General features: G+C 29.7%; 1 protein-coding gene across 1 annotated transcript in view; it reads left to right on the plus strand.

Annotated features, from left to right (window-relative positions):
* LOC106463021 (pyruvate kinase PKM-like) overlaps positions 1-12,718 on the plus strand; it is a 26,987-nt gene extending 14,269 nt beyond the window's left edge. Inside the window, exons 6-11 of the mRNA XM_013922990.2 lie at positions 1,164-1,306; positions 3,485-3,612; positions 7,205-7,355; positions 10,138-10,457; positions 11,937-12,055; positions 12,365-12,718. Of these exons, the coding sequence (XP_013778444.2) occupies positions 1,164-1,306; positions 3,485-3,612; positions 7,205-7,355; positions 10,138-10,457; positions 11,937-12,055; positions 12,365-12,534 (1,031 nt within the window). The 3' untranslated portion in view covers positions 12,535-12,718. The remainder of the gene's footprint in view (positions 1-1,163; positions 1,307-3,484; positions 3,613-7,204; positions 7,356-10,137; positions 10,458-11,936; positions 12,056-12,364) is intronic.
* Positions 12,719-12,940: the final 222 nt, after the last annotated feature.

Below are 12,940 nucleotides of genomic sequence, written 5' to 3' on the forward strand. Positions count from 1 at the left end.
GTTATAAAAGCATAAGTTATAAATATATAAGTTTTGACATCCAATAGTGAATATTATGAATTCCAAAGAATGCACTCTTGAAAATTATCCATTAACTAGGGGAATCAGATTTGATATTTCTCACATGTATTTGATAATCATTGATGTAAGAAAAATGGGGTAACTTGTTTAAGTGAATTTTAAGTACTAAACTGCATCAAAATGCAGGATTTTGGGTACCGGACCCCCCCTTACTTGGCTTCGATTATTTTCAGAATTTTTAGGAAAGGGACACTTTCATCTCTGTAATAATAATAAAATGAGAAATATAGCACTTACCTGGTCTTTTTTTTTTGCTGCTGAATGTTGTTGAAACTTAAACCTTTTTTTTTATACTAGTGGTACTACTGCACTAAATTTTTTATTAAATTAAATAATGGACTTAGAACACAGAATAATAACACATAAAAAGCAGACAATGTCTTATAATTATCATATATTTTCTGGCTTACTAACTATGGGATAAGAACTTTTAAAAATTCAACTAAGCTAGATGTGTTTCTTGTGGAAATAAAGTTTGAACTGGAAGTGAAATTGACAATTCTTTGTAAAGAAAAGATTGAAATATAATACATTATTTGATGGATTAAAACTTTGGCTTTCTATTGGTTACAAGTAATATAGTATTAAATGTTGGAGAGAACTGTTGGCAATTTGTGAAAGAGAAGCTGAGTCAGGTGAGCATGGCATGTGGGTATGATTTACTAGTTTATGGCTCCATAAATAAGATTGAAGGCTATAAAGGATTTGCTTTGCCTGAATAATATCTGTTATAATGAGTAAGTTACATTAAATTATTAACTTCTCAGAGGGGTGTCAAGTAAATTGGAAAGAAGACCTAGGGGAGATTGAGGATGATTTTTTAAAAATATTTCCTTATAAAATTAAGAACTTAAAACATATAATATGAAAACTTGATTTATTAACTACATTTTGATGCCCAATTTATTTATATAAAGTAATAACTGAGTAGTTTGATTAAATTTTGAATGTAACTCTGCAAAAGGGTTCACATATCTTTATTTGTATGGCTATATATTTATCAATTACCTGCACAACTGACAGAATTTTTACATCATGTCAATGGATATGGTCACAATGTTTCATATTTATACAATATATAGGTGCAGACTTTTTACAATGTGAGATTGAAAATGGTGGTCTGCTTGGTAGCAAGAAGGGAGTCAATCTTCCAGGAGTTATTGTGGATTTACCAGCAGTATCTGAAAAAGACAAAGAAGACATATTGTTTGGAGTAGAGCAAGGAGTATGTGACATTATAATGTTTTGATATAAGGATTATTGTTTATTAATTACATTGCACTTTAATGTTAAGAGGTTAAATTACTTTTATTAAGTACTTTTTTATAACTAAATATATCTTACAGAAAGACTTGATACTACAATTATCTCACTGAAGCTTGTAATGAAAAATATTTATTTCATCCTTGATAACTGTAGAAATTATTGTTCCTTTTGCAATATGACTTAATTCTTTGATAGGTAAAGAACAGTTGAAAAAAAGCTGTGACTATTAAAAAATTGACTAACTGCTGAGGTAGAATATGATTATAAATTGTCTAATCACAAGTAAGCAAAATGCATAAATCAGAACTAAAATTAACTTGTATAAATTGAAGCTAATTCTGTACAAAAAAAAATTGACTAAAGCACTTAATAAATATCAAAATAAGTAAATACAGAAAAAATCTAAAACATTAAATGACTAAAATGTATTAATATTAAAGATGAGTAGAATGTATTAGTATTTAGGATTTATCTTTAATACTTTTATGAGAGCATACTGACATGTATATCATTAGGAAATGCTGTTGAGAATTGCTTTTGATATTTCGTTTTAAAAGTGACCTTTTTATCTCATTGAAAGTTAATGCATGGTAAGAGAATCTTTATTTTATTCAGTGTGAAATAATAAAATCTTATACAAGTTTTTCAAAAAAACAAAACAGCAAAAGTGCCAAAAAATAAATGTTTGTAAGAATTAGTAGTTCAGTAATAGTTACATCTGAATTAGTGTTAACACCCAGCCTATAAGTCGGAAAACATTTGATAGGTTGATTCCCAAACAAAGCTTTGTGGTACTTTTTTTTTCTAACTCTGAATAGAGAATCTGAAATTGGAATTGTTAACCAGTGTGACCAAATTTGCAGTAGTTTTTAGGCTATGATGGAGTAAAACTCATATCCCCATATAAATTTCAATGTAAAATGCTGTAGTGGTTGCACATGTTGTGCCATATAGGATCTGGTTCCTCAGCTATATAAAGCCATTTTCTCCACAGTTTTTGTGAGTTCTATCAATAGATAGCTGAGGAAGGCTCAGCAAAGCTTACTTTCCTCTGGAAGGTGGGTAAGTGTAGTATTTGCTTAAACATGAACATTTCTATTATTTTGTGCAAGAGAAACTCAGTCTGGCCAAACCCCTAAGCACCACATTTTTGGCTGAACACTACAGAGGTAAGTTCTTTTGACAATAAAGTGTAGTTTTTTAGGATAACAGATCAAGCCCTTTATTGTAGCAAATTGTTTTGGACTTGTCTCAAATACTGGAAATCATGACACCCCTCTATAGCACATCCATTCCCTCGCAATTCGGCATCATCAACTTGCAGGATGGGTGTTAAATAAGATGAAAAAATGTGAATAAAACTACCATAAATTAAACAGTGGTTGTTTTTTTTTTATTATAAAATTCAATTAACTTTTCATAAATATTGGTTTAAAGAATTAGAAGTGAAATGCAAAAATAGAATTATTTACACTGAAAATCATTATGCATATTTACAGAATTGTGAAACAAATGAGGCTGATTTTAAGTTGAAGATATAGTAAATTTTTTTTTCCAAATAAAAGATAAGTAACACTATTGCTTCATTATGGATATTGTTTTTACTTTGAGTTTATATTTTTGAAGATGAGATAGCATGCTAACCAAAAATAATCAGTTGGCTGAATGCTTCTACAACCAGGAAGAAATGACTATTTAAAGCAAAAATTCAAATAGTGAATGTCCCATCAAAGGAAGATTAAAAGTAGTAACAACTATTTTTGCATGAGACCCGAATCATTTTAACATTACAGGATGTTCAAAATGTCCGACACTATTCTATGTAATACCAAAGAATATTCATTGCACTTTAAGGTGTGGATGCTTTATAAGAGTGACAGTTAGTACCTTAGTGGTATTGTGCTTCTTACTGGCTGTTTTTCCCTCTGGTCAATAGTTCAAAATTAGTTAGTGGTAGATAGCCTTACTATCTTTGCTATAAATAAAAAATACAAATACCCACAAACTTTATCAGTGCATGTGACATCTATTGGCAACTAACACACAGCAATATTAGTTTCATTAGTATATTTATTATTCATTTGCTATGGCTCACACTGTATTTCTTTACATCATAAATTTGTTTTTATAACTGTAGGTAGACATGATATTTGCCTCATTTATAAGAAATGCAACAGGAGTGAAGGAAATCCGCAAAATTTTGGGAGAAAAAGGCAAAGATATAAAGATTATTCCTAAGATTGAAAATCATGAAGGTGTTAAAAAGTAGGTATTCATATCAAAATGTAGTAAATGTGTGAATGCATTCTTACCAATGATTTAATGTGTTAACCTCTTATCTAGACATGCTTTTGTGAATCAATTATGATATAACTGTTATTGTGAAGTTCCTTCTTGTATTTCACAAAAGAATATCTTCATTGGTTTCAAGTTAGTAAATAGTTTGAAAGAAACAGTTGAAACAGCCAAATTCACAAGAAAAGCACCCGTGTTTGTCAGACTTGGAAAATGTGAATAGTTGCAATTTATGTATTTTTTTTCACATACAAAAATATGCTTCTTGGAAGTAAACAACATTTTAGATGGAAAGTCAGTTCTGCCATTGGTAAGTAATGGCACTGTTAAAGTTGCTTGTACAAATGCAAAAATAAAATAGAATTTGGTCATTGGTCTTTTTTTTTTCTATATATGTGCATAGATTTTGGTCAAAGGGTATTTACAAGAATGTGAAAAATATGGAAACCTTAGGGCCATTAACAATTAATAGTTCCTTAAGGATCACAGCAAGTAGGGCAACTGATGTGACTAGTGTAACTGACATTGCAAACTCTGAACTTGGATGGGCTAAGCATTGGAAATGTAATTCTCAGTATGGTATTGAAAATGTTGGTCCTTAGAAAGAGGAAACTAAAACATTTCTTTTATTTTGATGTGGCTAGTAAGTCCCACAGATGTTCTGCTGAAAATAATAGCTCATGAAATTAGAGGTAGACCACCCACATAAAGACCAGCTTCCATCCGTTTCTGAAATTATGTAAGCCAATTTTTTGCTAAACAGAAGCAGCAGAAAATATCTTTGAATGAATGTTAGGATATTACTGCACAGCAAGAAAATTTCATGTAAGGTTTTAGGTGGGATGGAGAAGTTTTTATAAGTGATATGGAACACAATGAAAGTAGGACCAGTTGTGTGGTAACAAACTTTTGCATGGATTACATAATACTGCCAAATGAAGTTTCTGCTAATAATAACAGTTACATTATCAATGCTAAGGGTTAGATGTTGATGTGTGGCCAAGGTATACAAGAATGATCTACTTGACCATTTTATAAAGCTTCTGGAAAACTAGTGATCATGGTTATTGCTTTGAAAAAATGATAATATTTGCTTGAAAAAAAGAAGTTAAACATTTATTGTAATTAAATGTTGAAAAGGAGCTTCTAGGACAGTTAGTTGTAGTTTGGGAAGTAATAAAATTGTAGTTTAGTTTGAGTTTTACATTAAACTTGCAGAATTTGTATTTGTTAAGTTAAGCCTAGATTGGAATTAAAAATGCATGTGTATTTCTAAACTCAAACATAAAATAAGCATTTTTTTGTGCAACAGTCTCTGAAAATAATTGGAAAGTATCAACTAGAATATCAGTTAGTGCTAAAAATTGGATAGTCCTTTCAGTTTCAAAGTGTATCATTGTTCTTTTGAATGAGTTTTCAAACAGGAAAGTTAAATTTAGAGGAATATTTATACTAATTTATCAAAAACCAGAACTTTTATGATATAGATAGGATAATATAGATTTACAATATAATTATCTTTGATAAATTTAAATGTACATTAGATACAAAATAAACCCAACTTAACATCATTTTTGATATTGGTAAATGGAACTTGTTCACAAACTTATGCAGTAAATATTTTATTCCTGTTAACTATATTAGTTGTCAATTTATTACTGCTGTAATTTTTGGTAACCTTTAATATTTTTAGTCAAAAGAATGTTTCTTATAAGCCTCAAGTGTTTTTATTCAATTTTCTTATTTATTTTGTCCTTTGCTAATGATAAATGAAGTATTTGTTTGGTACATCATTGATGTGTTGTAAGAAGTGCAGATACATCTGGTGCTTTATGCCATAAAACCCCCAGTGAACAACCAACTAGCTGTGTTGTAAGGATATTTCTACAGTGTTTTGTGTGATGTTACATAACAGTAAGACCAATAAATATCTTAAAAACTCTTTTTTTTTATATGTTTGATGGTTGATATGTTATATTCTTACTAGAGATCTGTATAGGGCCACTAAAGAAACATTGTGTAAAATATTATTCTTACTGTTATGTAATGTTACACAACACTGATCAATAGCTCACATTTTGCTGGCATATCAAAGGCTTTATATTATCAAAACAAAAATGTTTTTTCTGGATTATTGCATCTATATGTGATATGTATCTGTGACCAAAATATTATCATTTATCATGAATGTTTGGGCAAAAAGCACTTTAAACAGTAAAGATTCAGTTCAAACAACACTTTAAAACCTTTACTGTTGACTGCTAAGGCTGTACACAAAAATGACCCCAAAAAAAGTATGTACATTAGACTTGCAAGAAAAAGAAAATCTGCTCAAAATATAATTCTTATTATTCTCTTGCCAGTCTGCAACAAAAACAGCTTGGTATATTGCACCCAAACAGTTTGTAGAATACTAAAGGTACTTGAAGGTCGTAGGGGTATTGAAAAGTTGATTTATTTCTTCTATATTTTACATAAGCTAAAAAACATCATATTTCTAGTGTAAATGATCTTATCATTACTCCTTGAAGTTAGTTTTCATACAAATATCTGATGTTTCTTTAAAAAGCTTAAGTACAGGGTGAAAAAGGAATTACCAGCCAATAATAGGGGAACATTCTATGATTAACATCTAGATACTTAATGCTTTGTACACTATACAATCGGTGTCTTTAGGGAGCCAACTCCTTTATTATGTATGAAGTGAAGGAGAAAAAAAAATCAATACACATATTAAACTTTAATACACACTTTCATAGAATAATTACTTTAAAAGACATGAAGGTTTATTCAAAGTTATTTTTTCGATAATTTTTTATTTGTAAAGGCTGCTTTTGTACTCATAAAATTTTATATGTACTTAGTGAAAGTTGTTTTAGTCTAGGCATATATTTACTCATTGCTGTGCATTATATGTAGAGAATTTAGTTACATAAACTATAAATGCTTACTATATTCTCAAACAAATCTCCATGACAATCTCCAGCTACAGCTTATTTTACATCTCAAACAAATGTGATCAAATAGTCAATAGCTACAGTAAATCATCATGAACTGTATCAGCTAGCTACTAGCTATGTTTATTATCAGTACAATGTATAAGGTTAGCTACTATATCAAGTAATCCTTTTTCCATAGTTGAGCATAAAAAAGTAAGCAAACAAGATAAATTCTAGATAACCACGTGGAGCCAAAATAGGGGTTTGTAGTCTGAGTAAATAATGTCTACTTGTCTACTTTTTTTTTATGACCCCTATTTGCAGGTTTCTTAAATCCCAGTTTTTTTTATTTATCTTGTGGTATTTTAGAATTTAAAGAACAAAGCAAGACTATTTTTGCAATTTTGAATTTTTCCATACATCATTATGACCTTATGTTTCTAACAAAATTTTCTTTTACAAATCTTTTATAAACAATGTTTAATCTGTTTAAAATCATGAAATTAACTTTTGTTAGGCAAGTGTAAAATTTTAATAAGCAATATCTGGCAGAGGTTAATCGTATTGTAAAAGTTTTTTGTCATGAAGAATAGTTTGATAAAAACATTTAAAACTATCCTCAGAATTGATGAAATCATTGAAGAAAGTGATGGCATCATGGTTGCCCGTGGTGATTTGGGAATTGAGATACCTCCAGAAAAAGTTTTTCTCGCACAAAAGATGATGATCTCCAAATGTAATACCCTTGGAAAACCAGTTATCTGTGCCACTCAGGTAAATTATGAAGAACTGAAATTGTAATGTTGATATTCCAAGCCATTGTTTTTATGTAAGTTAATATACATATAATATTTAAGTCTTGGTTTATGACAGTCAGTAGATGGTTCAGATTGTGGCTTATGAAATATAAGCAGATTATACTGTTACTTTTTTTGTGAAGAATTGTTTGTGAAATTAAAAATCAGCTTTTGTTACAGTTTTATGCTTATAAGGTTGGTTGCACCGTTTAAGTGAATTGTTCTGTGATTATATGACTTGGGATAAGTAATTCTGATTGATATAATATCAGGAACTAAACAACTGCACTTAGAAATGTGGTCCAAAACAGTATCACTCTGGTAGCTGATCATACATGTATTGTTTCTGCAAACAAGACCAGTGTAAGTTACAGTAATGCTGCTATACATTATAAATGCATTGGTTTGAACATTGACGTCACATGAAACTTTTATTACATTTCGCATACCAGACTGAGTCACTTTTGTTATTAATATTAAGGTATAAAAAATAATAGCAAAATACATTGTTAGCAGTAATATTTCAGTGTAGTGTAACTAGTATGTTTTCTAAGTCATGATATTGTAAGTATTGCTAGAGATGTAGAATTGTATGTTATTGACTCATCTTATTTGTTATCTTGATTAGTCTTTTAATTGTAGCATTGTATGTAATTTAGTCAATAATTTTACATAAGACAATAATATTATAGCAGTATAAGTAAGAGCATTTTGTTTTGGTGAAGTATGTTGGTAGTATTAAAAATAATCAATCAGACTCATTGGTGCAGTATGCATAGATCATACTTCCATTCCCACTATTCAGTAGAGCTGAGCAGTTATTGGAATTTGCTAATAAATTAACTATTGGGCTAATTAAATGAGTATTATCACATGAGATAGATGAAATAAAGCAACTTATAACACTGTTTAACAACAGACAATGGTAATATTTCAGTTATTTAGGTAGCTGGAATAGCAATAACTATACTAATTTTGATTAGTTGATTATTTTCATAAATTGTGACAGATCTAATTGATTAAATTGAACAAACTCAAGTGAATTTAAAATATCACTGGATAGTTGAAATAATTGAAAATGTAACATTAATTTTGATTAGTTGAATATTTTGTGACATTATTCAATTTAATGGTAATTTTGTTAACTGGATAGTTGGAATAACCAGAAACACTAGTTGATTATTTTTGTAAAATTGATCAATTAAATCATAATTTTGATTAATCGATTATTTTATGTGAAATTAATTGATGCTAACAGGTAATTGATCATATTGAATAATTGAGTTAATTGTCTTCAGTACATGAGCATTATAAGTCCCAATCTTGAAGTAATGCAAATGGGAACTTTTACAACTTTTATAGTGTAATATTAAAATTTAGCCCAAACGTGAAAGATATAATTATGCGTAAGTTGAATATTATTATGAATTCTAATTATGTTAACCTTTGGATAAGTTACATTTATACTGCACATATGTTTGGGAGGATTTTTTTACAGTTGAAAAAAATAACTGGAAAAACTTTGCACTAAAAAATTCCATCTGTTAGAAATTTAACTAATGTGTGACAACTGAATATTGAGATGTTTCTGAAACACTGCAGTGGGAAAGGACAAGATGCTGTAACATGCACTACACGAGTGAATTTATTTCAACAGTACAATGATTGACTGAAATGTGTTGACAAGATAAATAATTTAATGGAATTTTTTAAATGTTTTCTGAATTAACCATGCTGTATCATCGTTTGAAAATAACTTGTTTTAACATTTGAGTAGTAAGATTTTTGTTAATGTAAATCTTTTTCTGATTTTAGAATATCATCATAAATAATATAATGTCATACATTGTAGTTAAAAAACAGTTTGAACTAGTCCTAGTGTTATAGAATGGACATTATTTGTCTTGTTTCACATTTGTAATAGAAATCTTCCATTCTTCACTCATAGCTAACGATTTTCATAATTATGTAAAACAGGTATCTGCTCATAACTGACACCAAGTTAAAAAAAAATATCAGTACTGATTTGAATGTGTAAATGCACACTTTTAAAAGCATTTAAATTTTTGTTTTTTTGGACCAACGTATCCTATTGGCTAGCATGCTGGACTCTTAGTTTCATGGTTCACATCCTGTTGCCACAAAATCTTGCTCTGCATTTTGAGGCTGTGAGTAATAATAAAAATTAAGATAAAAACTCGCCATTCAATCCGAGTAACCCTAGAGTTGGCAGTGGTTGCTGTTGACTAGCTACCTTCCCTCTAATCTATCTGTCTCATGTAGGTTTGTGTGAATATACAAAATGCAGTCATAACGTTTTTTTTTGTTCGTAATTTATTTCAAGACTATTTTAAAAGTATGTATGAAAGCATTTTAAATTTATTTTCACTTAAGTACAATTTGAAGTTTGTAAATGTGGATTTATTTTATGACTGGTTACCAAATGTCACAGTTTATAGCCTTATTTTTTGTCTTGATCAGAAACGGTAAAAATATTAAAAGGATTTTGAACTGTGGTACAATAAACATTAGATTCTTTAACAAATATAATTTTTTTTCATGTTATTCAAATAGTTTCAGAGCTGTATCAGTGTCACTATGAATAGAGGGGGTGGGATGACACCAGTTTTTCACTGAGAAAATCTGACATAAAAATACAACAACAAAAATCAGATTTTTTTAATGAACTTTTTATGTACTTTATGAATATCCTTTCTGTGGTGAAATAAGTATCAATATAGTCTGTCCAATTTTTCCAGATGCTCGAGAGTATGGTCAAGAAACCAAGGCCAACTCGGGCTGAAAGCTCTGATGTAGCTAATGCGGTCCTGGATGGTGCAGATTGTGTAATGTTGTCTGGAGAAACAGCCAAGGGAGATTACCCTCTGCAAGCTGTTAAAATCATGGATGCCATCTGCACTGAAGCAGAAGCAGCTATTTTTCACAAGCATGTTTTTACAGAGCTTAGTGCTAAGACTCCAGTCCCTCTAGATGCTGCTCATTCTGTTGCTATAGCTGCTGTCACAGCTTCTATGAAGTCCCTGGCATCAGCTATAATTGTGATCACAACAACAGGAAGGTAAAGTCTGTTAGAATTACAATAATAACTTTCAAGTCTTACAGTCAAAAGATAGGTTGATATATTAAATTATTAATTTTTGGGTCATAAAAGAAAACTTGTCATAAATTGTATGGCAAAGCAGGACAAATGAAAAACTTGCAAAAAAATTAATGTAATGGCACAGATCTCTAGGCAGGCCAGTAAAACGATTTTTGATTTTTGTATTATTCTAATCATCAGTTTGTTTATTAAATTTGGAGAAAATTTATTGTGAAAAAAATGTAAAATTAGTCTTAGTATTTTGCAATAATAAATTTAAGCTTTGATAATGTTTGTTGTTCTGAATAACTGAAATTTTCATAAACAAATATTGTAGGAATACTATATAAAGTTTATATAATAAATTCTTGAATAGTTTTTTTTTGTTTTTTAAGTGCATGTTATTCAGAACCTGAACACAGTAAAATGTCTTGTATTTCAATAATTGCATGTGTAGTGATGAACAAAGCACTAATAGTTCTAAATAAAACAACACTTCAGTGTTTTCAATTGGAATAAATTGAGTGGGTCTTTCCTTAAGGCATCCTCAAATTAACAGAATTTAGGAAATATGTTAGTTGTCAAGAAAACTACTTTTAACATTAGTTTGTTTAATATAAACTCTACATCTAGAGAGAGCATTAACTTTTGCTGTATATTTTGATGGTTAAATTAGATTACTTTCATTAACTTCAGTTTCACTTGTTTACTCAGAATTGGGCTCATTTGAAGTGGACAAGAAGTACATGTAGGTACTGCATTTAGCATAAAATTGTGAGCCATATGCCGTAAATAAAGCTAGAAACCCAGGCATAAGACATTCTTTTGTAAGATGACATTTGGGTGTAGAAGTTGTGTTTGTTATAAGTGGAACTAGATGTGCAGGTTTAAAACAAGGAATCTATATATTTCATAAACATAAGTTTATTTAACTAAATTGTATGTTTAGTTTTTTATCATCATCAAGTGAATTTGATTTCTCCTTTATGTGAATACAAAATAGTACTTGGTTGTAGGAGTGATCACGAAGTGTCATAGACAATATTTTAGAGTCAAAATGTGGAATTAGCAAATTGAGAAATTTTGATTAGTAACTTGTCCCTATTAGTTTAGGTTCAGTTATATCATGCAATGATAAATGTTTGTTTGAAAGTCATCTCAGATTTGTCTTTCTAATACTTGTGTGGCATTTTGAAGATGTAACTTATTGTAGCAGTCAAGGAAAAGAATTGATATGTTGGGATATTTTTTTATTACACTAAGTATATTCTGACTTGAGCAGCAGCTTCATTGTGATGACTGAGTTTAATTGATCAAGTTTACAAATTTAATTGAATTATGTATTTTGATTTTTGATGATAAAAATATTAGGAAATATTTTAGAAATTTCAATAACTACATTAAATCTTCTTTTCTGCTAAACACTGAATCTGATAAAAATGATGTCATTCAAAATAGGACTGCTCACTTGATTGCCAAGTATCGTCCACGTTGTCCTATTGTTGCTGTTTCTCGATTAGAAACAACAACTCGTCTAGTTCATTTGTGGCGGGGGATCATCCCACTCCTCTATACTGGTAAGATTTATCAAAGCTTTTATCTTCCAGAAATGTGATACTTTAAAATGTTGTATAGTTGGGTATTTATGATTTCTAGGTTAATTATATACCTTACAAGGAAACTTAAGTTAAAAAATGTTAGATGCTAGTTCAGAAAGATCAGTTGTTTATTAATCTTCTTTCGTTATTTTATGTGTAGAGCATGTACAGTTTAACAAGAATGTAAAGAAGGTTAACTAGAGTAATCTTTACGTTAATGAAGTTTTCCAGTAATGTAATTAGCTCAAAAATTTGTAACTATATATTTATGGTTTCTTCATTTTTTAGGAGACCGAATGGAGGACTGGCCTCATGATGTGGATGCCAGAATCCAGTATGCAATCAACTTGGGAAAGAACAGAAACTTCATTCAATGCGGTGATGCTGTAATTGTTGTGACTGGCTGGCGAAAGGGAGCTGGAGCAACAAACACCATGAGAATTGTATACGTTGATTAACGTAATCTTCCTACTATTGCTTGTGTTTCAGCTGTTGGAGAAATGCCCATTGTCTAGCTTGAAATAGTTTGCATTGTTGTGAACAAATTAATTTAAAAAGTCGTTTCTGACAAACAACTATTGTGATAGTTAACTTATTAGATATTTAAACTTTTTTGTTTTTACAATATTTATCATTCTGAAACCAAAGCAAATACCAAGTGTAAATGTGTTTTGTGTGGAAAACCTATTTTGTCTGTTTAAGTTATCTCTGTTAAATTATCATTGTTTGTACAGCTGATCTTCTCAGTTTTCAAGTCACTTTTCCTATTTTAAATCTTTTTAATGAGAAAACGTGAGTTATATATAGTTTAATTTATTTCAAATGCTTTTCAACTTGTTTTTTACCATAGTTAATAAACTTCAT

The sequence above is a fragment of the Limulus polyphemus genome, unplaced genomic scaffold (genome assembly GCF_000517525.1).
Source record: "Limulus polyphemus unplaced genomic scaffold, Limulus_polyphemus-2.1.2 Scaffold1303, whole genome shotgun sequence".
In the NCBI taxonomy this organism is placed as follows: domain Eukaryota; kingdom Metazoa; phylum Arthropoda; class Merostomata; order Xiphosura; family Limulidae; genus Limulus; species Limulus polyphemus.